This window comes from Plecotus auritus (genome assembly GCF_963455305.1).
Source record: "Plecotus auritus genome assembly, chromosome: X".
Lineage (NCBI taxonomy): Eukaryota > Metazoa > Chordata > Mammalia > Chiroptera > Vespertilionidae > Plecotus > Plecotus auritus.
In genome coordinates, this window is record NC_137784.1 from 131974021 (window position 1) to 132000268 (window position 26248).

The window sequence follows — 26248 nt, forward strand, 5'->3', positions numbered from 1 at the left end:
GGAAGGCTGCTGGAGGAAAATAACTCAGGAGCAGCCAGAGGGGCTGGATACCACAGCTGGAGACTAGGTGGGTACCTCGCTTTCCACCTCTAAGAGTCTGTCACCCCCAGCTAGGCAGTCTCCTCTGCTCTGCCCAGCCCAGGGCCTGATGCCAAGGGGGCTCAGAGGCCGCCTGGGGCTGGCCAGGGAAGAACCCAAAGCCACACTGGTTGGACTCTGGCCTCTAGAAGTTTGAAGGGTGAGTTCAGAAGACCATGGTCGTCAGGGAACACTTCCTGGAAAAGCGGGACAAGCCTTCAGCCTTGGCATAGCAACCAGAGGGTGTCACCTGTGGGCCCCTCCCCAGCAGGCACCACCCAGGGAGAAGTGGGAAGAGACACTGGAAAAGGGAGCCATCGGGCCTGGTCAGGGCAGGAGGAAGGGAGCACAAGGCTGATCATCAGCATCACCATCTTCAGGGAACGCCCCAATTCCAAAAAAATACACCTACCCCCCACCTGTTCTCCAGGTCCCCTGCCCAGTCCTCAGGTCTTCTGAACCCTCAGGCTGACCCTAAGTACTAGGCCCTGCTCCACGGAGGCTACCTGCAGAAGCCAGCCTAGGGTGGTGCTGAGGGGCCAGCAGGCTGGAGGAGCAGGCTCTCCAGACTGGCACACCTGCCATGTTCTCAAAGCTGCACCCAACCAATCCAGAGCCCCTCCCCTCCTCCTAGCTCTGCCCTGGGCCAGTCATAGGTCACTGCCAAGGGCGAGACTCCTCTCCCAGCCGGCATTACTCAGAGGTCATCCTGCAAACCTTGGGAGGGCGGGGAGGACAGGGAGTGACAAGTGGCACTCTGCCACGTTCTGTCTGTCCTAAATATGATGAACAGGACTCAGAGGCAGGCGAGTCTGCCACCGGGCGGACCCACCAGTTTACCGAGTCCAGCTTCCCTGGGCCCAGTAGCCAACCCCCAGGGAGACCCACAGGACAGATACATCCCAAGTGGCCATAAAGTGGAGCTTGGCCTGGGGAGCAGAGAGCAAGCATGAGCCTGGACCTAGCCTGGGGTGGGGAGCCTTTAAGGATTAGAGCCTTTAAGTTGAAAGAAAGTAACTGGAAGGGCAAAGACTGGGGGTCTCTGAGTTATCACTCCAGGGTGGGCGAGAAAGAGGCCTCCTCGCAGCCTGTTACACAGATACACAACGGACACTTCATAACAACCTTTATTGCCAAAAGAAACTACTCTGCCTGCTCCAACCCACCCTCCTGCAGGACCAGAGAAAAGGGGCCTTGGAACCCCAAACATGAACGAGCAACACAAAAAGGGGCTCAACCCAGCAGGAAGCAAGCCCCACCGCAAGGGTTTCAGGTGCCCACCTTTTCATCCTGAGCAGGTGAAAATCCAGGCCCCAGTGGGGTGCTGGGAGAACAAGAAACTGTAAGCAGTGTGAGGGACAGGAAGTGCAAATACCGAAGGAGGACTGGCCCTCAGGAAGCAGCAAACATGGGCCAGGCCACGGCCACAGGTGGACAGGAGGTGCCCTCATTCCTCCTTCTTGTCCGTGGGACCATCTATCTTCATCTAAAAAGGGACAAAAATCAAAAAAAGCACTGGAGTGGCACACTCCTCCTCTTCGCCCTCTGGCCCCTCCACCCCAGAGGCCAGGTATGGCACCCCTTTACCCCAAATGACAGGTATCCAGGTGACAAAAGTCCCCACCCTCAGCAGTACTCAAAAGCCTGCAAGGGTGAGAGTAGCCTCATTCTAGTAAAGTCCTGACCCCAAACCAACACCTCCTCTTGGGCCCCACCCCACCCCTGCCCCCATGCCCACAGCTCAGCTTCCAGGCCTTTCGAAGTCCCTTCCAAGTTCCAGGTCAGGCTCTTCCCAACTCTACACACCTTTTATAGTTCCTGCCGGCAAGCCTGCCCTACACTGAGGCTATTGGCCCCCTCTGGGGGCTAGGCCCTCCCTCTTTGACCACTGTGGTGCCCAAACTTGGGCTGCCAAGCACCGAGGCAAGCTGTCAGAACTTAGGAGTGTTTACCTGGCCCTCATGCCCGATTTCCAGGCCATCTAAGCTTCCAGATGCAGCTACTCTGAGGGCTCAGACCAGGCCTGGGAGCACATGTGATGGCAGTGACTAGCACCTGCTGGGCTGGGGACAGCCTGCAATGCCCCAGCTTTTTGCCCCTACATCACCCTGCAGCCCCTACAGAGTAAAGGCCAGGGGCCAGTCCTGGAGTTGCCTGTATGCCTGTTTCGTGATGAAGCCCCTTTAGTGGACTGGACTGGAATGGACACCAGACCAGGGATGGGGATCACACAGGGAAAGAGCTCCTCTCGACACTGATGCTGGGCATGAGGCCAAGTCCACCTTAGTAAGTGGCTGCCATCTGCTAGGCCACACCCCTCCTGCCCAAGAAAGGCTGCTGGGCCCAGACTCAACAGAAACGGAGAAAGGGGGAGTGAGAGAGAGGGAGCAGCCCCTACTGCCAGGGCCTCTTGAAGGGCCTGCAGCAGGAGGGCAGCGGCCTCCTCCATGCAGAGGGGCCTCCCATCCAACAGAGCAGGCCGGGGCATGCTGACCTGTATCTTCGTGTGCTCCTCCAACAGGCGGTCATACTCCTTGGTCAGGCCCTCGGACTGCTTCCGCATGGCCAGAGTCTCGTTTTCAGCTTTCTCTAGTTCTAAGTGATGAAAAAATGGGGATTAGCAGAGAAAACCCTGCTTGTGTTGACACCAAATACAGACCCTGAATCTGTCCCCAGTGAGGTCTAGGAGACCACTCTTCTCAAGAAAGCTCCTTTGCGGGCTGCCCTGAGAGCCCCCCAACATGGGTTAAGTTGACCAACTAAGCTGAGGGAAGTGGGAAAATACCAAGGACCACCAGCCCCTTTAATGAAGATACCCGGAGTGGCTTCTGGCAGGGGTGATTTCAGGAAGTCTGAAGGCATGGGACAAACATTCTGAGAATATTGGGAGTGACAGCAAGATGCAGGGAGCACAACCCCAGCCTGGAAGCTGAGGACAGGAGAGGAATGTTGGAGAGGCCTTCAGGAAGGGAGCATCTGGGAACTTGCTGTGGGGTTTTGGGGAACATCTCAACCAATTTTCATTTAGTCTCCTGAGTTCTTTCCTTCCCTACCTGCGAGCCCCTGGTGACAACAATGCCCGTACCCTATGCCTGGCACTGGGCGAGATGCTCTGGAATTAGTTTTCAGGCCTCTGTGACTCCCAGGGCCCTCCCTCAGCGGGCCGCCGCGTGCACCGCTAAATCACCGAGCCCCACAGGCTGTCTGAACTGGATGATAAGGGTGTCACTTGTTTGTTTACACCCAGCTCCTGAGCCCGCGTGTTTGTTATTAATACTTTGGCACGAGAGCAGTAGCAGCCACCAGCGGAGGCTCCAGACTTCTGGGGGCCAGGGGACACCTGAGGACAATGCTCACTTTGCTTGTTGGTGGCCAGTTCATCCTTCAGCTTCTTCAGCTCAGCCTGCAAGTCACTGTTCGCTAACTCCAACTTTGTCTCCCTGGCATTCAACTTGATTCCACCACCAGCAGCTTCCTAGGAAGAGTGCCAAGGGCCTGGTTACTTGGGAGAGAGGGAGGGAGAGGGGTAGAGAGAGGGAGGAGGCGGGGGAGGGGGGGAGAGGAAGGAAGGCACTCCAGCACCGTCCTCCCCACTGAGCTGTGATTCCTCAAGCTGCCTGGGCACTTGCCCCTTCGGAAATGTCAGCACGGAACTGGGCCACTGCTTGTTCCTAGCCATCAGGAAAGGCCAGAGCCAGCAGGGCCACCTGTTGCAGCTCACAGGGCACACACCCTGCCCACCCTGGCCCCCAGCCCTGCTTCCTTTCTCAGCAGCTCCTCAGAGTTTACCAGTCCATCCAATGAGTCACCTTGCTGTCATCTGGGGATGGCTGCCAGTCACTCCCAAGTGACCAATGCTCCTCCTTCCTCCCCGCCAGGCTCCAACAGCTCACTCTGGCCAAGGAGCCCCAAACTCAACCCTACTGGTCCAACTCTATCCTTCCCGGAATCCAAGCCCATCAGCCTCCTTCCCAGCTTGGCTCACACCTCACCTCCTCTCACAGACCTTCTAGGATTGGCTACACCCCATCCCTGCCTCGTCCCCAGCTGACAGCAATGCTCTTCTGTGTTAACTTGCCCACCGGTCACAGCACAGGGCTCAGCTCACTAGGGAGCCAGTTTCACCAGAAAAGAGTTTGGCCTAAATGTAGCAGGTAGAGGTGAGAGCAGCAAGAGCACCGCCTCTCGCTCCCAGCCCCCCACACCCCTCCTGTACATGCCCTCACTGAGAACTGCCCCTTTGCCCCTCCACCCAATTCCTCGGCTTTTCCAATAACCAGTGTCACTGATAGGCTCACAGTGGCCCATCAAGAATGTCACATGATGGGGTCAGGCAGGCAGAACTCACCTGCTTCAGCTGCTCATTCTCTTCCATATATTTCTTGGCCGCCTCACTAGCACTCTCTGCCTGCTTTTTAAAGGCTTCATTGGAGGCAAGCAGTGTGGCCTGCTGAGAGATGAGGGTCACCAGGCGTCTAAGCAGGCTGTGAATGTTTACAAAAAGGAAGTAGTGAGCAAAAGAAAGAGAGGAAAATGGCTGACATGAATTTCTCTTGGTTGCTCCCGCCCCATGCCTGCCTCCAGCCGAGACCTGCCCTCTTGGATTGCCAGGGCAGCCAAGCGAGACGCTGCAGGCCTGGATCTGGCAACATGAGGGAAAAGGTGGACCAGGAGCTGTCCTTTGCACCAGAATGATTTAACACTTCCCCCAAATGGCAGGCACAGCAAACAGGAGCCTGACAGGACACCCAAGTGGGGTGAGCTACATACAGCCTAAGGGCCTGGAACCTAGCACCTTCCGGGTCAGGACCTGGAGGTGCCAGAGAAGCCAGAACAGTGCTGTTTTCCTCAATGCAAGGTCAGGTTCGCCCTAAACAAGCAGTTAGTGACTGGGGGCGCTTCCAAAAAGCCAGCCAAATCCTTACACCTATCATGTGAGGTAGGGGAGCTCATTGCCCCCATTTCACAGGGGAGACACTGAGGCTCAACAGGTTAAGGCGACTGACTGGTCAAGGTCAAGAGCCAGAAGTGGGCGTGGCTAGAATCCCTACTCCTGTCTGACCCCAAGGCCTGAACTGGGAACAACTATACATTTTAAATGTTCAAGGACCCACTCCCAGGCCCACTGAGAGAAAGGAAATGGCTCTTTTTCTCCCCACCCCCATCCCAAACATGTTCTACAGACAGCTGCTAGAACACATCTGTTAGATAACATTGCCACACTGAGGTCCTCTGTGGCTAGGGGAACAGAAACAAAGAATCAGGGCCATCCAAGCCTTAAGAGGCAAACAAGCAGCAGTTGGGGGCACACTGCTCCATTTCCTGAAGTCACCCTCAAATGGCCAAAACCGAGGGGTGCAGATAGACAAGACAACTCTCCCCACACACCTGGGGCGGGGACCCAAGCCAGCCATAGCTTGGAGGAAGACATGGTATGTGCAAGAGCCCTGGGAAAGCCTGCTTTGCCCAGACCCGCCAGCTGGCCTTCATGGGGTTCTCGTGGACACCTGCTACTCAGGCAGCCCAAGGGAACAGCAAGTAAACAAGGCAAGCTCTCGCTGACAGGACACCCAGGACCGAGGGCCCAGAACCCGGCACTTCCCAGATTAGGACCTAGAGCCTGGGTCGTCAGAACCCCTGTCAAAAACAAGGACTTAGAGGGGAGCAGGCTCTAGGGGACCTGAGACGCCCACCTTGCTTCCTGGGTTGGGGACAGGTTCTAGGGGCCCATGGCAGTACTGGGAGAGCCAGGCCACTGGTTCCTGGCAGGAAGGGAGAGTTTCCAGTGACATGTGCTCTCTAAAATTAGCAGCCGGGACCTCGTGGCCCAGGGCTCAGGTTTCCCTGTCTCAGCCCCTGCCTGCCCACCAGCCTGCCCCCCAGTGGGCTTCAGCCCTGGAGGTGGAGGGAGTTCCCGGGTACCCCAGAAGCCAGAGAGAAGACATACCTGACTCAGAGGCAGTGGAAGTCACTGGAGGGGCCCAGAAAGAAAGGCAAGTCTGACTAAGCCCTAACCTCCCAACACAGAGCCCTTAGGCCAATCCCTAGCTGGAGCAGGGAGGGGGGAGGGCATGTGTGCCACCTGGTGGACCCAGCAAGCAAAGCTGGAGAGGCAAGCCCAAGGGTGACACTTCTCCCTAACCGCCCCACCAACAATGCAGGACAGGCAGCTGACTGGGGCAGGACTCCAGCAGTGCTGTGTGAGGTTGGGCCCAGGGTGGTAGCGGCGGCAGCAATGACAGCAGCAGCACAGCAGGGGCCCATCTCTCCTCGGTACCCTCCCAGCCCATCCCCAGCTATGGAGCACCAGGGTTGCCAACAGGAGCCTGGGAAAACACAGAACCCAGCACAAGAGCCGTCCAGGGTCCTCCTGAAGCCTCAACCTGCTCACCCCACCCCCCACATCAGCTTGCAGCTCTTAGGGTCTCCCTCTCAGTGCAGGGCATGCACCCCCCAGCCCCGTGTGTTTCATGCCATGTTTTGTGCCATCCACGTCCTCTCCCTCCCTTCCTGTTAGACCTGTTTCTCCAACCCGGCCCAGAAAGATTCTGGGCAAATCTTCCCTCCGTGAACCTCACTCCTCACCATTCTCCCTCCTGCCAACCCAAGCCACTCCACCTCCTCCTCCTCCCTCTATTCCTAAACCTATACCAATCTAGGCCACAGCCTTGCCAAGCCACTAGCAGGTCCACCAGTGCCATAACCGCCCAATCCAAGGAGCGCCCTGGAATCCTGGGGGTGGGGGGTGGGAGGGGGTTCACTCTGCAGCATTGGAGCAGCTAACAGAATCTTCCCCTGCCCTTGATTCAAGCATCCTGGCTACCTGCCAACCTCCTCACGGACAGGGTTTATCTCAGCCCAGACCCTTACGCCCAACTGTCTACTAGACCATGGCTGCTGAGTGTCCCCAAGACATACCCAATGCAGCCTGTCCACAAGGGCCAGATCGCCCCTGCACCTCCCAAGCTCTCAGGTCTCCACCCGTCCCCCAAGCCATTGTCTAGTCCTATCCATTTCAACTCCAGACAGACGACTCCCCGAGTCATCCCCATCACAACTTCTGTCCTGGGTGGTTTTAGCAGCTACTAACTGGCCTCCTCCCTAGCGCTGACTGTACTGCTTGGCAATACATGCCCTAAGGGAAGCCAGAGTGATTGGGCACTGAGGGGACACACAAGGGTGTACTGATGTGTTTGGGAGGGGCTGGGGGGTGGAGGGTCACAGGGGGAGTGCTGGAGCTGGATCTTGACAAGATAATCTGATCATGTCACCCTTCTGCTTCCATCCCTCCAACACCTGCCCTCAGCCTCTGGCTGGCACACAGCTCTCTGCTCTAGTAACACCAAACCACTGGCCCTTCTTGGAACATGCAAGGTTCTCACCTGCCTTGTTTCCCTGCCCCTGCACTCAGCGCTCCAGTCTGCAATGGCTTCTCCCCTTCTGTTTGTGAACTCTTGCTGATGACTCAAGACCCAGCTCAATTTCTACCAGCCCCCAAAAACCCTCTCCTGACCCTCCCCTGTGCCCCATCCAGTTGCATTCGTCTGGCTTGTTCTCTTTATCGCTCTGCATCGCTTGTTCCTTGTCTGGCTGCCCAAGGACCAGGGACTGCACCTTTGATCTCTAGATGGACCCCCAAGGCACTTGAGATGACCTCCCCACTCTCACATGTATGAGGCTGCACCTCAAGCCAGGGCTGAATGCAGGTCTGGGGCCCTGGCTCTTTCCTGACCAGGTTGCACTGAGGGGGACACAGGACACGGAGCTTGCCCATGCAGCAACAGGGTGGCAGGAAAGAGTGGCAGAAAGCCACCAAGTCAGGCCCATGTGGATGAGCAAGCTAGGCTGGCGGCTGCAGTGGGAGCTGAGAAGGCACTCTGGGAAGCACTCATCACCACAGCCGCAGCAGAACCCAGTGTCCTGGACCTCATCCACAGGGTGTTCCCATAGGGCCCCAGGCTAAGCCAAGAGCAGAGCTCCCTAGCAGGCCAACTAGGCCTGCCCAGGAGCTGGCCTTCTAGAACTCTCACTGCCCCTCACACACTAGCTCCCATGCTTTTGCACCTGCCCTACACTCACCCATCAAGATCCAGCTCCAACACTCCCCCAGCCCCTCCCAAACACATCAATGCACCCTTGTGTGTCCCCTCAGTGCCCATGATAGAAGATGCTGAGCTTCAGACTCTCCAAGTCTCAACAGCCCAGGAGGTGCCATCCTGGAGAAAATGTTGAGGTACTGCTTCTCCCTCCCTTGCTGGTTAGCTTCCATCGTTCTCTGTTTTACCACCCAAACACTGTTATGGGGGTAACTGCTCTTAGCTACCCATTTCTGGACAACGGGTTCCAGGGGTGGGCAAACTTTTTGACTCGAGGGCCACAATGGGTTCTTAAACTGGACCGGAGGGCCGGAACAAAAGCATGGATGGAGTATTTGTGTGAACTAATATAAATTCAAAGTAAAGGAGCGGAGGGGAGAGCAAGAGAACCGGATAGAACAGCCGGATCCGGCCCGCGGGCCGTAGTTTGCCCACGGCTGGGTTAGACAGAACTCAGGAGCCAAAGAGATTTCCCAAAGAAACATGGCTGACAGAGGGGCCAAGGTTCTGGGTTAAATGCCCCCAATGACAGAAGGAAAAGCCAGCACACGAACCTTGAGAATCCAAAGGTTTCCTTGGCAGACTAATGTCACCCCCAAATACCTGAATTCAACACAAGTTTCTTGGTAAGATGTTTTTGGACACTGAGCAGGACTCTCGTGCTTTTATAAAAGGTTGAATAAACAAGAGAAGGCAGGAGAAAGCGAGTCTCTGTAAGGACACTGGAGAACCAGGGCCAACCATATCAAGTGGGGGAGACGTGCTTCATATCCTGTCTCCCTCCTGTGGGCTTAACAGGAAGTGGGACAGAAGCAAGGGGGAAGGTCCTTCCAAGTCCCGACTGCAATATTCTATGGTTATGGTGGCCCCCCATCCCTGTTACTGATCCTGCCCACTTAGTATTTACCAGGGACCACTCCTAGGTGCCACACCCTCAGGTGAGTTGGGTCACTCAGTCCTCGGAACCCACCAGAGCACAGGTGGACGGGCAGTTCCCCTTCACCCAGTACAAGTGGGAAGCTGGCACCACAGCGCCACCTGTTGACTCTTCCAGCTGACTACAGCCCTGCCCCAGGCAGGGCTTCCCAGAGTAGGTGGATTCTGAGTGAACCTGCCCCAAGCGGTCCAAGAAAACAGGAGGGTGCCCTAGCAAGGAACCAAAAGCCAGGTGATACCCCAGGAAACGGCTTCAGGCATAGAACTGTAAGAGGGCAGAAGCCGCCCCAGGAAACTCTCACTCTCAAGAGCCTGGAGTAATGAAAATAAGGATACAGCAAAGCAGATCCAGGGACAATCCTCCCACAGGGCTGCTGGAGTAAATCTCAGCATATCTACTCAGCCTTCCTCTCAGCCCTGGAGCAGAGGTTGTAGAAAACAAGGAGGGGGAAACATCCCTGTGGCAACTCCAGCTGAAGACCCAGGTGGTTGTTGGCCACCCTGACAACAACAAAGTCAGCTAGAGGGGGACAGGGCAGGGGTATGCAGTCAGTCTTTCCATCGACTGCCTGTCCTCCACCCTCTTAAGCTGAAGAGTGCTGGGGGACAGGAGCAAGCTATGTTTCCAGGGGTTTTGTAGTATGCCTTCTCGAAACCAGCCAATGGATTTTGGGGGACAGAGAGCAACTGAAGGAGGTCAGACAATCCAGTCAAAGATATTCTGAGACTAGCTGACTCCAACTAAAACATGCTGTTAGCCCACCTGGCTATGGAGAAGTAACCCTGAAGGCAGTGGCAGGGAAGGGGTCGTCACCCCTGGATGTGTCCTGCAAGGCCCTAGAGTCCAAAGGAAAACAAGTAATGCCTCCAGCAGGAGGCCCGGTGTGCTCAGAGCCTGGGGGTGGGGAAAGAGTCAAGGACAAGAGGTGGCTTCACCTACACTGTCCAATATGAAGGCCACCAAATGCAGTTTCCCAGTTACACAAGCCACACTCCTCACAGCGACTGTTTCCATCTTGCAGAGATGGGTTTGGAGGAGCCCGTTGGTCGCTTCCCATCCAGAACCCTGTTCTCCACTTCCTCATCCTCTGCCTTTAGGCCAGAGGCTGGAGTCCTCAGGCTCTGGGAGAAAGGGGCCTTCCTGCAAGGGTAAGCTTTTGATGAACTTGGAATCAGGAAGAAGGAACCCCTGCTGGCTTGGCACTGAGCCCCAAAGGTCATTCATTCATTGTTTGTTTTTAGTGTGAGGAAGAGAATTCTTCAGCCCAAATCAAGTAGCTGAACAGATAATCTATTTTAAAGTCAATGCTCATTCTGATGCATGTCAGATAATCCTTCTTGGACTCTTCATAGGGAAGAACCCACACACACACACTTTCCTGCAGACCCCCTTCATCAGTGCCCCTCCTAAGTGCAGCACCCATAGGACACTGGCACACTACTGTAGCTGGGGTGAGTTTGGCTTGGTGGGGACTAGAAGTCAATGGACTTACCAAAAAGGCTCTTACCATGCCCTGGTCAGTGTGGCTCAGTTGGTTGGAGCGATGTCCCGTGCACTGGAAGGTCCTGGGTTCAATTCCTGGTCAGGGTACATATCTAGGTTGCGGTTCGATTTCCGGTCAGGGTGCGAACCGGTGGCAACTGATTGATGTTTCTCTCATCTATCTCTCTATTTCTCTATCTCTCTCTCTCTCTCTCTCTCTCTTCTCCCTACCTCCTTCCTCCCTCTCTAAAAAATATTTTTAAGATTTTTTTTTTAAGTCTGGCCAGTGTAGCTCAATGGTTGAGCATTGACCCATGAACCAGGAGGTCACAGTTCAATTCCTGGTCAGGGCACATGCCAGGGTTGCGGACTCAATCCCGTGTGAGGCGTGTAGGAGGCAGCCAATCAATGATTGTCTTTCATCATTGATGTTTCTATCTCCCCCTCTCCCTTCCTCTTTTTGAAATCAACAAAAAAATATATATTTTTAAAAAATTTAAAAGCCCAGATCTAAAGTGCTATTATCACTGTATTCTTAGAAAATTATGGCAGCCAACAGATGCATAGATCGAGTGGAACTAAAGACCCAAAATCCCTCTGGCTGGCCTTCTACAGCAGTGTTCCCTCCACTTAAATCACTATCTTTGGGTAGGCCTGAGCACTGGGATTTTTAAAAATACTTCAGTTAAATACCAATATAAACAAATAAATTATTAAAAAAAAAAAAACCCTGCAAGGTAATCAGGGAAATGTAAACAGGCACTCATAAGTTTATATTATTAAGGAATTACTGTAAAGTTCTTGTAGGAGAGGTATTATTAGCGTGCTTATTTATTTTTTAAAGTTTTTTTATTGATTTTGAGAGAGAGAGGGAGAGGGAGAGAAACATTGATCGGCTGGCTGCCTCCCTACCAGGGATCAAGCCCCCAATCCGGGCATGTGCCCTGACCCGGAATTGAACCAGCAACCTTTTGGTGCATGGGAAAATGCCCAACCATCTCTCTTCAAAGCAACAAACCAAAATATTATTTTGCCTGTAAACATGACATCTGGGATTTGCTTTAAAATAATCCAGAGCCAGGGCACAGTGGGGGATGGGGGCAGATAAAACAAGACTGGAGGACGTTTACTGCTAACGCTGGGTGACATTCACAGAGGACCATCCTATTCTGCCTCTACGTGTGTTTCAACTAAGCAAGCAGTCTGGTATGGGCTGAGAACCCCGTAGCATCATCCAACCAGATGCCCAGGGCCCCAAAGACATCTCAGCTTGCCTGCCTCCAACTCTTTTTCCCCTTTCTTTTCATATCTCAACTCTTATTTGGCCTCTACCTGGGAAAGCCTTTCCCCCACCCTCTGCTCTTGACGCAATACCTGTCCTCTCTGTCCTACTCTACTCTGTTACCACCCCATGCCCAACCCAGAACATAAGACCCCTGAAAACCAAGACCTGGCCTTCTCTTCCTTTCCCTACTTGGGCTGACACAGCCTACCACACACGTGAGAAAAATCCCACAAAACTCTATAACTACTTGGGGTGATACTGATAAATGTTACCATTTATTAAACACTAGAGGCCCGGTGCACGAAATTCGTGCACGGCGGGGGGGGGGGGGGTCCCTCAGCCCAGCCTGCACCATCTCCAATCTGGGACACCTTGAGGGATGTCAGACCACCCATTTATTAGATAAGATTCCCCAAGTGCCAGTCACGATGCTACAACCATGACCTGAGTCACCTCAATCCTCACAGGCAGTTGGACATCCTCTCACAATCTAGTAGGACTGCTGGCTCCCAACTGCCCTTGCCTGCAGGCCTGGTCCCCCTAACTGTCCTCCCTGCAGGCTTGTCGCCTCCCAACTGCCCTCCCCTGCAGGCCTGCCCCCCCAACTGCCCTCCCCTGCAGGCCTGACCCCCCAACTGCCCTCCCCTGCTGGCCTGGTCCCCCCCAACTGCCCTCCCCTGCTGGCCTCGTCTCCCCCAACTGCCCTCCCCTGCTGGCCCGGTCACCCCTAACTGCCCTCCCTGCTGGCCTGGTCCCCCCCAACTGCCCTCCCCTGCAGTTCTGGTCCCCCCAACTGCCCTCCCCTGCTGACCTGGTCTCCCCCAACTGCCCTCCTCTACTGGCCCAGTCACCCCTAACTGCCCCCCCTGCTGGCCTGATCGCCCCCAACTGCCCTCCCCTGCTGGCCTGGGTCCCCCCCAACTACCCTCCCCTGCAGGCCTGGGTCCCCCCCAACTGTCCTCCACTGCAGGCCTGGTCCCCCCCAACTGTCCTCCACTGCAGGCCTGGTACCCCCCCAACTGCCCTCCACTGCAGGCCTGGTACCCCCCAACTGCCCTACCCTGCAGGCCTGGTCCCCCCCAACTGCCCTCCCCTGCAGGCCTGGTCCCCCCCAACTGCCCTACCCTGCAGGCCTGGTCCCCCCTCAACTGCCCTACCCGGCAGGCCTGATCCCCCCCAACTGCCCTCCCCTGCTGACCTGGTCTCCCCCAACTGCCCTCCTCTGCCGGCCCAGTCACCCCTAACTGCCCCCAACTGCCTTCCCCTGCAGGCCATCTTGTGGTGGCCATCTTGTGTCCACATGGGGGCAGCCATCTTTGACCACATGGGGGTGGCCATCTTGTGTCTTGGTGTGACAGATGGTCAATTTGCATATTACTCTTTTATTAGATAGGATTCCCCAAGTGCCAGTCACGATGCTGCAACCATGACCTGAGTCACCTCAATCCTTACACTAATCACCTGAGAGAGGTATCCTCATTCCTGCTCTACAGATAAGGGAAAAGGCTCAAAGAGGGTAAGTGACTTACCCGAAGTCACACACTAGCCAGTAAGACACAGGATCCCAAGCCAGGCCCAATTCCAAAGCCCAATCTCATCATGTAGCATCTGCATCCTCTGGGGGCCAAAAAGTATTTCTTCACTAGCCCCCCTGGGATTCCTGCCGTCAGAGCTCAGACATGGAGAGGCCAAAGCAGAGGCTGTGGAAGGCTACAGGGAGTGGTCATGTCCTAAAGGATCTGGGTGCCAGGCATATATATCAAAGGTGCTATGAAAGCACTAGAAGCAGGGGGTGGTGGAATTGGTTTTGATGACAGAAAGGTCACTTGGCTAGGGGAACAAGGATGGCAGCAGGAAGCCCCACCATGACAATGGCTCTCAGGACACTGAAAAAGCACTCAGGAGACATACCTAGGCTGTGGAACTGGAGCAGTTTCCATATTACAAGATGAACTGAATTCTGGAGGTTGTACAAAGTGTGCATGGACTCAACATTACAGATCTGCACACTTAGAAATGGTTCAGATGGTCAGTGTGATATTATATGTATTTTTCCACAATTAAAAACATATACCTATATACATATATATATATACATATACATACACACACACACACACACACACACACACACACATACACACATACATATGAGCAGGGGGAGCACATGTATGAGAAGACAGAGGGAAAGGCAGATCACCCTCGGGCTTCTGGACTGAGACACGTGCCATCTTGCTGATGTTCCCTTCCTTCACCCTGATTTCCTTGTTCCTTCTGATGGGCCTCACTGGCTCTCCTCCCCACTCCCTTCCTCCCTTCGTCCTTCCCTTCCATGCATGCATGCATGCAGGTGGTCCTCTGGCTTCTGCCTCAGCTGCTGCTCTGCAGATGCCCACAGCAGAATTGCCACCATGTCAGCCTCAAAGGTTTGATGTCCCTGTTAGCTGCTCCCCTATCTCCCATCAAACCTCTTAAACCTGTCCCTCACTCTCAACTTACGCTACCACTCCCTGGTTCAGGCTGCCAGCATCTCTCACTCCAGCGACCCCCAAGTTGGTCTCCCTGCTCCCAGGATGCTCTACTCCATCCCATGCACTGTCACCAAATATGAACACCCAATTCTGACCATGGCACAGCAGCCTTGGAAAAACACAATGCTTTACCACATGGAGGTTGGGTACAAACTCATTTAAAACCTCTAGCCTGTCTCCTGCCACTCCTGACTTATCCACCCTGCTCTGCCTCCCTTCCCAACTTAGCCAGTACCTATGGAGGTTTAGGTATTGAGTCCGTGCCTCTCAGTGAGATGTGTATACACACAGACTAGGAAGAGACAGACAGTAAGAGAGACACAGACACTTGGAACAGGATCAGGAGGCCCATAGAACCTGGCCTTCACTAAAGGGCACCGAGGTTCATCAGCTTTTGCAGTAGCTCAGCCACTAACTCTTAGTGAGATGCAATGAGCCACGACCACAAGTCTTTCAAGTTCATGTTCAGCCCTATTTCCAAAGCCCTTTATGAATCTACACACACGTTTACAAATGTTCCCCTTTTAAAAACTCAAGTCCCATTCGAATCAACCCCACTTAGACAACTGTGGATTGAGAGGCAGCTAACCTACCTGCTGTTCACTTCCTCCTAGCTTTCATATCTCCCTGCATCTGTTCACCATGACAACTGTCCTCAGCACAGAACACGGAGCAGGTTGGGGGTAGAGCACAAGCTCCTGAGGCCTCTATTTGGATGGAACTGATCCATGGGGCAGCCACTCATGGGAGTTAAAACCCCGCCCAATGACAGTTATGGCAGCATGGGGCCACACTTCAGCACCTGGTCCATAAAAATTGAATTAGAGCCTGGCGATCATTCTGCCAAAAACCCACATATACTAACTCAACAGAAAGCGGGGGCAGACTGAGAGAACTGGCTCTCTAAAGAATTCAGAGTAGTCGCCAATGATGCCTCTTTGCCCTAAAAGCGCACAAGCTATTCTTTCTACAACATGGCTTGAGATCAGAATCAGACCGTCCCATTCTGGTTATTATCTCATATATCTTCTCTTCCCTTTGGAAATTGGGATGCTTGCCTGTCTGTAGTCTTCCAGAATCTCTCCCGCCCCGCAATTCCACCTACAACAATTGCAAGATCCTCCAGACATAATGTCATCAAGCACAAGTAGAAGCTAAGTCATTCTGAGCAGCTGGGCACTTCAGCGTACCTTTACCCTTCTGAGATTTCAATCATTTCATCCCAAGGCCTCCTTGACCCTGCCCGCCATTCTTTACTTGACACAGAAACATTAAGGGGACTTCTTCTCCCATGTCCTACACCGTGCTTCACAACCCAGAGTTCATTGCAGGGTTCCGCCTTCCTGATACTATTCTTAAGCTCTGTGTTCTCTTCTGGGGCAGTCCTTGCTTTTCATCCTGTCCTTCCTATCTTTCAGATGAGATATGAGCTGGCTGGGAAGCCCTGAGTGCTTCTGTAGTCCCTCAGACTTGCAGTGCCATCGTGTCCCACTCCACCCCTTCCCAGCTCTCCTGCAGATGGAGTCAGAATCCTGTTTTTGCCTCCCTTTCAGTCTCAGCCTACAAGATCATCTTTTTCAGAGGTTCCAGAAACCCTAAAATTCTAGAGTCTGTGTCCGACTCCTCCCAGCCTTCTCATTTCCCAACTCTGATCCGTCAGCTAACCTTAAAGAGCTGTCTGCCCTTTCCAGCACCACCCTGCCACTTTTCCAACTCTGACCCAGAGAGGGTGGGCTCCCCTGAGCAACTGACTATTTTTCTGCAAAACTGAAACCCAGACAGGTAGTCATTCTAATGCCTAGTGAAAAAGGATGTCCAGGTAACGGGTGGTGGGAGATCCCAGCCTAACCAAGGATCCACACACTCACCCTCCTTCTGAGTATCCGCACATTGAGTGCCACCCTGATTCCCCTGGAAGCCCTTGGCCTGAGTGTTATGTCTACCCCCTGGCAGTCAGCATACTTGAGAACAGCCAGGGCCCCAATCAGAACCCCTGTGAGCAAGAGGCAGTAAACCAGCCCCAAGCTCAAACAGGTGCTTTCCTATCAGTCTAGTCTTGCCCAGCTAGCCAACCCCATGACCCTGATTAAGGCATTCAATTTTACAAAGAAAAAAAAAGGAAAGAAACAAACACTCAGACTGCCATGGATCAGAATGTACTCCCAGAGGTCTAACATCTGGCAAGGCCCTAGGGACATAGTCTCAGCCCCTTCATGCCTTTACCCATTCCTCCCAAGGCAAGAAACCAGTTTAACCTTTTGCTTCTCCCAGAGGAGGGAAACATCTCACTTACTTCACACTGTGTACAGAGAGCAAGCTGCTAATGCATTTGCCCTAAAGAGCACGTGGCAAATTGAGGCAGAGCCAGAACTCGCATCTTTTAACCTTCCAGTCAGTCCTGTCTCACTCTTTATGCTGCCTCTGGAGGTCAGGGGAAAAATCGGAGGCCTCTGGGGAAACTGTGTGGATCCCCTAACATAGACAGGCCTTGGGTTCAAGGCCATCAACTGAGGAATCAAGGTCACAGCCCAGGGGTCCCTTCACAGTCCCTCACCCCTCCCCACTCACAAGGACAGCAGCAAGGAAAAGCCAGCAATGTAGAGATTCCGCTGGGCACGGAAAAGCTTCATGTGGAAATGTTCCACCGCTCCAGGGTTGTTCTGGAGGTTCACCTTCTCTGTCACGTCATCATACTTCGAAATCTCACGTACAGCATCTGTAGTGGAACAGAGAGGAGACACAGGGTTTAGCTCCCTCTGGAACAAGTCCAGACTGTCCAGCTGAGACAGTGTGAGTCGGGGAGGTCTCGATTCCCTCAAACCATCTCCCACTATCACCCCTTCTACATACACCTCATGGAATGCCCATCAGACCCTCTCGCTCCGCCAGCTTTTCTCACATCCCTCCCTGGTCCCATTCTACCCAGGCCACAGGCTTGCTCTATGTCAAGATGCTAACCAAGTCAGGCATTGCTAGCCAGGAGCAGCCCCCTTTCCCATGGTCCCCCCAATGTTGGGTTCTGTCTATCTCTAGTCAGGCAGGCCACCAGCCACCCCACTGGTAAGCCAGGGTAGTCCTGCTTATGGAAATAACTGCTGAGGAAGTATGAGCTGCCTCGGAGGCAAAAACCAGAGGATGCCTGCTAAAAATTCAAGGATTTTCATCTCTAAGCTTTATAATGGGTTTTATTACTCAAACCATTTTACTTGGATTAAAAAAGGCATTTGTGCTCATCAAAAATTCAAACATTCCAGAAATGTGGAAAAAGAACCCCATAACATAATCACTTCCAGCAGGGTATACGATATGTGGCCATCATATCTAAAGCTGTCATTTTCAGTCACATTACCCTGTTATTTTCTTGGTAATACACACCCTTATCTGAAATTACCCTAATTATAGGTTTATTGTGTCTCCCCCAAATTAAACTAAAAATTCAATGAGAACAGAAATCCCCAGGGCTTAGCACAGTTTAGGGTGCACAGAGGGCATGCAAGTAACTCCTAAATAGTAAACAGCCTCTGTTGAGAGCCGTTGTTAGACATACAGTACTCAAGTTTATAAATACTTTTACATCTATATTTGTATAATAGAAATGGAACCATCCCATAGCTACTGCTTTCTCCCCTACACCCAGACATATTTTTAAATCAGTACATAAAGACCTACCTAAAGAGGGCTCTTAACAACCCCCATATAAAAGGGGCACGGTATCACTGTATGGACATTGTCTGATTCGTAATTCCTGGCTTGAGACTGCTTGGTTTTTAAGTTGATTTTACATTATAAAAACCTACCTTTCCTTAATGGTACCTTTATGTTAAATCTGTATTGTGCCCTGGCAGGTGTGGCTCATTTGGTTGAGCATCATCCCATACACTGAAAGGTTGCCAGCTTGATTCCCAGTCAGGGCACATGCCCAGGTTGCAGGTTCAATCCCCGATCAGGGTGCGTGTGGGAAGCAATCAATCGATGTTTCTCACATCAGTTTCTCTCTCTTTCCCTTCCTCTCTTTCTAAAAATCAACTTAAAAAAACATTTAAATCTGTATCTTAAAGTGAGCACTCTCCAACACTATTAGCAGGGGTATAAAGTGGGCAACTCGCCTGTTTGCAATGAATTGCATGTTCCTGTCTCCTCACATTCCTATGTGGAATACTAATCCCCAATGTGATATTAGGAGGTGGGGCCTTTGGGAGGTAATTAAGTCATGAGCACAAGGCCCTCATGAATGGGATTAGTGCCCTTATAAAAGCGACCCTAGAGAAATCCCTCACCCTCTTCTGCCATGTGGACACAGCAGGCAGTAGTCTATGAACCAGGAAGAGGGCTCTCGCAAGACACCAATTCTGCTGGCACCTTGATCCTAGACTTCCAGCCTCCAGAACTGTGAGAAGTAAATGTCTGTTTTTTTAAGCCACCCAGTTTATGGTATTTTTGTTACAGCAGCCCAAACTAAGACACAGAATTTAAAATGTTCGTTCCCTTGGATTCATCAATTCCACTTCTATGAATTTATCCTACAGAAGCTCTTGCATAAATGTGCAATGAAATTAGGATGCCTATAAAGAAGGAATTAGCCTTAACAGGTTTGGCTCAGTGAATAGAGGATCGGCCCAAGGACTAAAGGGTCCCAGGTTCAATTCTGGTCAAGGGCACGTATCTCAGTTGCAGGTTCGATCCCCAGAGGCAACCAATCAATGTGTCTCTCTCACATAGATGTTTCTGTGTGTCTCTCCCCCTCCCTTCCACTCTAAAAATCAATGGAAAAATATCCTTGGGTGAGGATTAACAAACAAACAAAAAAAGGAATTAAATTACAGTGTAACCATATGATAGAATACAACTACCTCACAGATGAGTTTTCATCAACATTGAGGCAAGATCCTCCACCAGCAAAAAGATTATGACTTGCTGAAGGCTCAGATGGTTAGCCTTTTTAACAGAAAAATAAAAATTTTTTAATTCTCACCCAAGGATATGTTTTTACTGATTTTAGAGAGGGGAAGGGAAAGGGAACCATCAATGTGAAAGAAACATTGATAGATTGCCTCCCATACACGCCCCAACTAGGATTCGAACCCACAACCTAGGCATGTGTCCTGACTGTGCCTCAAACCCGCCATCTTTTTGGTGCACAGGACAATACTCCAACCAACTGAGCCACCCGGCCAGATCACAATAAAGTATTTTCAGTTAAGGTATTTATATTACTTTTATAAACATATTGCTATTATACACTTAACAGACTAAAGTATAATGTAAACATAACTTTTATATGCACTGGAAAACCAAAATATTTGTGTGACTCGCTTTATTGTGGTATCCACTTCATTGGTCTGGAACTGAACGCACAATATCTCTGAGGTATGCCTGTATAGTCAGCCCTCCGTATCTGTGGGTTCCACATCTTTGGGTTCTACCCAGCGTGAATCAAAAATATTTGGAAAAAAATATTGCATTGTTGCTATTGTGTATTATGTAGTTAGGCCTATGATGGTCATGTCTGTACTGAACATGTACTGACTTTTTTTGTCATTATTCCCTGAACGATACAGTGTAACAACTGTTTACATAGCACTGTATGTATTAGGTATTATAAATAATCCAGAAATGATTTGAAGTATATGGGAGGGTGTGCATAGGTTATATGCAAATACAACACTACTTTACATAAGAGACTTGAGCATCCATGGAATTTGGTATCCATGCGGGTCCTGGAACCAATTCCCCAGGGACGACTATATTACACAATCTTTAAAAAGAACGAAACTGCTGTAACAAGATGTCTAAGATACAATAAGTGGAAAAATGCACACTCCAACACAGTGTGTAGAATATTAATAAAGACATCAGCACAGAAAATGCTCATGGAACTGTGCAATAAAGCATTAATGATGGTTATCTGTGAGATATGGAACTATGGTGAGACATAGAACTGTGGAAGAGTTTAACTTTTTAGGTGAAGTTTCTGAATTTTTAAAAATATTCTTTTTGTGATTAAAAAAAAGCATATTTTTCTACACTGTCATCAGCAACTAGGAACCCCACAACCTTAAGGACCACATTGGCCTACGGCAAAGAGCAGATTGGGGATGATGGTGTTAAGCTATACTAGCCAAAATCACACAACAGCGTGCTGCTCTCCCTATCTCAGGCCTCTAGTCCAGGGCAGTTGACCCTGGACCCTCATCAAGCCCACTCCCCAGTCAGATCTGCCCTAGGCCCCTCTCATTGAAGACTAGGAGCCAGCCAGGACTACAGCTCTAGCTGGTATGCCCATCATCTTTCACTAGTATTTACTACTAGCTGACATTTATATTTGTAGAAGACTCTACAGACCTTTCTAAATTACGATTCTTACATTAGGGCAGGAAGCAGCCTGTCATCATAGCGGGATTTGTCTCTCTAGAACTTTCAAGCAATTCCCCAACTCCAAAAAAAGAAGAATGGCGCCTTTGCTAACTATTGGGTTCTCTGTAAGGGGCCTTCCTGGCCCACTTGGGTGTGTTAGGAAATGGAGAGTGTCTGGTTTGCAGAAGGGCAAAGCCCAGAGGGAATACCCCTAGCACAGTCCCTCCCCATCCCAATTCTTACCCTATCCCACATTCAAAAGCAAAAGCACAAGAAAAGCCTGGCTTTTCCTGCTCAGGAGATGATGTTCATACTCCCTACCCCTTGCGGGCTCAGAGGCTGCTCAGGGAGAGGACCCTGATTGGAAAGAGGTACCTCACGGTGGAGACTTACCAAGGATTTCAACAGCAAGGTATGCAGGCAGCTGGCACCCACCCTACATGGCTGAGAATAAGCAGGCCACACCTGGCCTATGCAGAGGTAGTCCTGCCTGAACACATCCTGTCAGGCCCTGAGACATTTAGGAAAGAGAAATGCCTAACACAGTAGCTCGTGGGTGGGGCCATGCAAGTTCCCCTAAACTAGGGCCCCTTGGCCTCCCACACCCCCTGCTGGTTTTCTATTGTTGCTGTTTTTTCCCATTGATTTTAGAGTTAGAGAGGAAGGAAAGGAGGGGAAAGGAGAGGGAAGGGGGAGGGGGAGGGAGAGGGGGGAGAGACATCAATGTGAGAAACAGATCAGCTGCCTGCAACCTGGGCATGTGTGCTGACTAGTAGTAGGAATCTAACCGCTGACCTTTGGGCGCACCGGACACCGCCTAATCAATTGAGCCACATCAGCCAGGGTCCCCTGCTGCATTTCTGACGTGGACTGGGAAGAGAGGAGTGCTCTGAGCTTAAGCAAGCATCACACCTTGGAGACAGGACCACTGTCTGTGGCAGAGCCGAGCCAATACTTTGGAGTCCAAGCTGCACTAATTCTGCTGGTCTCTGAATAATCATGCTACCAGAATGTCGCAAAATGTTTGCCTTCCATCTTAGTACCACCTGGCCCCAGACCCCATGGCTGGCATGCCTGAGGACCAGTTTGTCTTTCAAGCCCCTGCTGGTGTGCACCTCAATGTGGGGTTTATAGAACTTCAGAGCTGGAAGAACCTGGAAAGATCTGAAGTTTGACCCAGATCCAGAGAGGTCTGGGATCTGCTCCCTAGATATGCTGCCAGACCTCTTGGTCATCCCTATACTACAGGACACAGCAGCTTCTGTCCCAGCTTGGTTCCCCGTCTACTTGGTCACTCATTCCCCTAATCATGGCCTATTTCAGGCATGGAGGGAGAGACTGATGCTACTGTCTAAGTGATTGGAGAGCAGTACTACTTAGACCAAGGTCAGCAAGGGCCAGTGAAGTTTCTCTTGGTTTCAGTTCTGGAATGACCCAGAGGAGCTGCCCCAGAGACATGAAGTGGTCAGCACAGGGTCCACAAAGACTGCTGGTCAAATCGAAGGCCCTGCCAAGTACCCTTTTTGTGGAGGAAGAAAGTCTCTTCCCCAAGAGAAAGACAGAGACACTTAAGTGGTCTGTCTCTGAAAAGCCAAAACTGTAGGCTACACGTGAAACATGGCACAGAGCTTTACAGCAAAGGCCACGGCAAGGGTCTAGGTCAGGTAGCTGCCCTAAGCCACAGCTCACTCACCAATGACCAGCAGCACAAGGATGGCAATGAGAACCACAAAGAAGGTATTGCTATAGGTCACTACCAATTCCACCAGCCGGGACTTGAATATCTTCTGCCATCTGTGAAGAAAACAAAAAGACAGGGGCTGTAGAGAAAGAACACACTTGGGCTCTGGGTCTTAAGAACAGAAACCCAGTTTTGCAGTCTTCTCCAATGGCTGAATATACCATACAGATTCAGCCTCAGCTGCTTGCATTTTTCCAATTTATGACATCCATTCAAGAGTGGTTAAGCCCAACTGGCATGGCTCAGTGGCTGAACGTCGACCTATGAACCAGGAGGTCATAGCTCAACTCCCAATCAGGGCATATGCCCGGGTTGCAGGCTTGATCCCCATTGGGGGGCATGCAGGAGGAGGCAGCCGATCAATGATTCTCTCTCATCACTGATATGATATTTCTATCTCTCTCCCTCTCCCTTCCTCTCTGAAATCAATAATATATATATATATATATATATGTTTAAAGTGGTTAAAAAAAAGATGCTTGTCCATACATAGAAATTTCTAGAACACCAGTCGTAAACACTGGTAGTCACTGGGGAAAGAAATGGGCAACTTACTTTCCACTGCATTTCTCTATGTAGTCTTCAAAATGCTTGTCACATAAATATTACTGAAGTTGTTTTTCCATGTGAGCAATCTTGGTTCATCTAGAATCCCACCACCCTGGATTATTATGAAGCAGACCCAACCTCCCTTCCTTTCCCTCCACAAATACCTCAGGATGTAGCTCTATCAGAGAAGAGCCTTCGAAAATGGTTAATATAATCACAATGCCATCACCAAACCTCAAAAAAATCAGTAAGTAGCTCTCACTATCAGAGCCAGAATCCCACAGTCCAATTGTTGCATTTTTAAATAGCTGGCTTGTTTGAGTCCAGAGACAAGGTTCCTATTCTGTATTTAGTTGAAAAGTATCAAAAAAAGATAGAGAAAAGTATCTCTCTTACTCTATGAGCCCTTCCTTTTGTTTTCTTTCCCAATTTACTTTATGCAAAAAACAGGTTGTTTAGCCTACAAAGCCTCCCAGATAGCAGCTCCCAGGAGGCCTCTGTTTCTGTATTTCCTACAAATTGTATGAGGTGTGAAGATTCAAGATATGGCTTTTGGCAAAAACATTTGTTAGGTAGTGCTATATACTTTCTTTAGTATCACATCGGGTATATGCATTTTCATTAAAAAGTTTTTTTAAAAGAATACTTTTTTATTGATTTCAGAGAGGAAGGAAGAGAGAAACATAAATGATGAGACAGAATCATCTATCAGCTGCCTCCTGCAGGACTCTACTAGGGATCAAGCCTGCAACCGGGAATGAAACCAAGACCTCCTGGTTCATGGGTCGATGCTCAACGGAGACACATTGCCAGGCTAAACACAGTTAAAAAAATCTCTCGGGTGGCTTAGTTGGTTGGAGCACTGCCCATACACCAAAAAACTGTGGGTTCAATTCCCCATCAGTGAACACACTTAGGTTGAGGGTTCGATTCCCAGGTCGGGCACATATGGGAGGCAACTGATGGATGTTTCTCTCTCACGTCAATGTCTGTCTGTCTCTCTCTCCAAAAATTAAAAAAAAACAAAACACATCCTCAGGTAAGGATTTAAAAATATTTATTGCCCCGGCTGGTATTCTCCGTGATTAGAGTATAGGCCAGCCCACCAAGGAATCACAGGTTCAATTCCTGGCCCTAGTCAGGGCACATGGGGGAGGCAACCAATCAATGTGTCTCTCTCACATTGATGTTTCTTTCTCTCGCTCCTTTCCTCTCGGAAATCAATAAAAATATATTTTATAAAAATAAAATAAAAGCAATGGAAAAAATATGCTCGGGTGAGGATTAACAAAAATATATATATCTGTGGAGACAGCCTCATTTGTAATTTTCTAATTTAAGTCAGAATGTGTTCATATGTTATATGCAATTAAAAATTAATTTCCGATTAACTTTTAACAGGTCCTCTGTTCACTGAAAGAGAATATGGCTTCACCCTGCATAGGCTGAGTAATGCTCATGAGGCTACTACGCAATGCCAGTGAGACTAGTTTAGTAGGACAAAAGTCACCAAATAAGCAACGTGACCCCGTGGTGCAAGTCTTCTGGATCCCACATTGCCATCCTCCAAACCCCAGGGACCCAAGAGGAAGCAGGAAGGCATCATTCCCAGAACCGTAACTAGAGCTAGGTCTTCTCCCCTTTGGGGCATTCAGAAGACCAGAGGCAGGGTGCACAGGAAAGGAACTCAGCAAGATATGACAAAGCGGAACAGTGTGGAAGGTTGGCAATAGTAGACACAACCCCTGCCACCCCCACCCCAGACACGTTCTACCTGTTTCTGTCTGGCCCTAATTCCAGGGTCTACCAACTTTACACGCATAAGCTTTGGGGCTTGGCAAGAGTCTCGTTCTTATATGCCTGCCTGCTTGTTCCACAGGCCATACCTTTTGGGTGAAATGAAGGGAATGCAGAGCAGCAGCACAGCAAAGACCTCTGCATAGAGGAAGGTGGCAACTGCAGTCCACTGCAGGCTCATCCTGTTGCTAGAAGATTTCCAACAGGGAAATGTGAGCTTCTTTCCTACAGGGCACAGGACGAACAGGAGTCATGAAAACTGGACAGCCATGCTACCCTGGAAAAGGGGCTCCACTCAGCAGGGAGACTTGAGCATTCATGGACAAAGGCCTGCCCAACTTCCACCTGCCCGGGAGGAGTTACTTTGCTGCCCCCTCCAGTATGTGCGTCAACATGTCCAGAGCCACCTTCTGGACAATTCCTTTCCCCGTGAAGTCCAAGAGACACCTTGTACCTGTTTAAGTGGGAACGTGTTTTTAACAAAGATTATATAGACAGGAGAAAATTCTCAACATCCATCAGGCCCGCTCCCTTCCCAGATACGGGAAGCTCTTGGCAGAGACTCCCAGCTCCCAGATGGCTCCGCGACGGCAATATTTCAGAAACGCAGTTTCTCCAAAATCCAGGGCGCCCCCCCTCCCCCGCCCCGGGAGGCCCTTCCCTAAAACCAGCAGCTCCCTCTGGGGCTAGAGCGGAGCTTAACAAGGCTTCCCGACTGCCGGCGCCTGCCTCCAATGGGACTGGAGGACTCAGAGTACCTCGAAAAGCCCACAAGAGCGACTCCTAGAGGGCGGGAGTCAAGCGACACCAAGGGCCAAGAGAAATGCAGGTCTCGACTAAGTACCTCACGGCCTCATCCAGAGAAACTTCTAGAAGCAACTGTCTCCTCAGAAGCCGGAGGAGACCCTCCCGGCAGCCCGCGGTCGGCCAGTCCCACCTGACGCCGCGCACAGCCTCCCCAGAGGCGCCTCGACGTGGCCCTAACCCGGCACGCCCCCCCCAATTCCCAGGCCCGAGGCTCCCCCGGGGGGGGGGGGGCTTGGCCTACGCCCTCCGACACTGCAGCCGGCCCTCACGCCCCAGAAGCCGAGCTCTGCCCGCCGCCGCCCCCACTTCTCTCAGCCCAACCCTGCCCCCGCACTCCCTGATCGGCCCTCGACCCCAGGGCCTCTCCACACTGCCCACAGCTCCCCGTCGTCGAAGGACAGAGGGGACCTGGGCGGCCCCAGAGCCCAGACAGGATGCGGCCCCGCTCACCGAGTTTCTCACAGAACCGAGCACGCTCCTCCGCTGCCGCCAAACTCTCCCACCCTGGCCCTGGCCACGCCCCTTCCCCCGCAGCCGGAAACCGGAAGCGCAGACAGGGCCCTGCCCCTCCCCCAGCTGAAGCGAGGCCCG

General features: G+C 51.4%; 1 protein-coding gene across 3 annotated transcripts; it reads right to left on the reverse strand.

Annotated features, from left to right (window-relative positions):
* Nucleotides 1-1187: 1187 nt before the first annotated feature.
* Nucleotides 1188-26181, reverse strand: BCAP31 (B cell receptor associated protein 31; the record flags this gene model as incomplete). 3 transcript variants are annotated; one of them, XM_080653286.1, is made up of 8 exons in its annotated part: nucleotides 26108-26181; nucleotides 24940-25075; nucleotides 22457-22557; nucleotides 16978-17125; nucleotides 4427-4562; nucleotides 3436-3553; nucleotides 2573-2673; nucleotides 1188-1564 (listed from the first exon to the last, which is right to left on the reverse strand). In XM_080653286.1, the coding sequence occupies exons 2-8, from the start codon at nucleotides 25029-25031 to the stop codon at nucleotides 1526-1528; spliced, it is 735 nt and encodes a 244-aa protein (XP_080509412.1). In that variant the 5' UTR covers nucleotides 25032-25075; nucleotides 26108-26181. The 3 variants fall into 3 exon arrangements, with proteins under 3 accessions (XP_080509412.1, XP_080509410.1, XP_080509411.1); XM_080653284.1 differs by lacking the exon at nucleotides 26108-26181 and adding an exon at nucleotides 25305-25529; XM_080653285.1 differs by lacking the exons at nucleotides 1188-1564; nucleotides 2573-2673; nucleotides 3436-3553; nucleotides 4427-4562 and having other exon boundaries at nucleotides 16974-17125.
* Nucleotides 26182-26248: the final 67 nt, after the last annotated feature.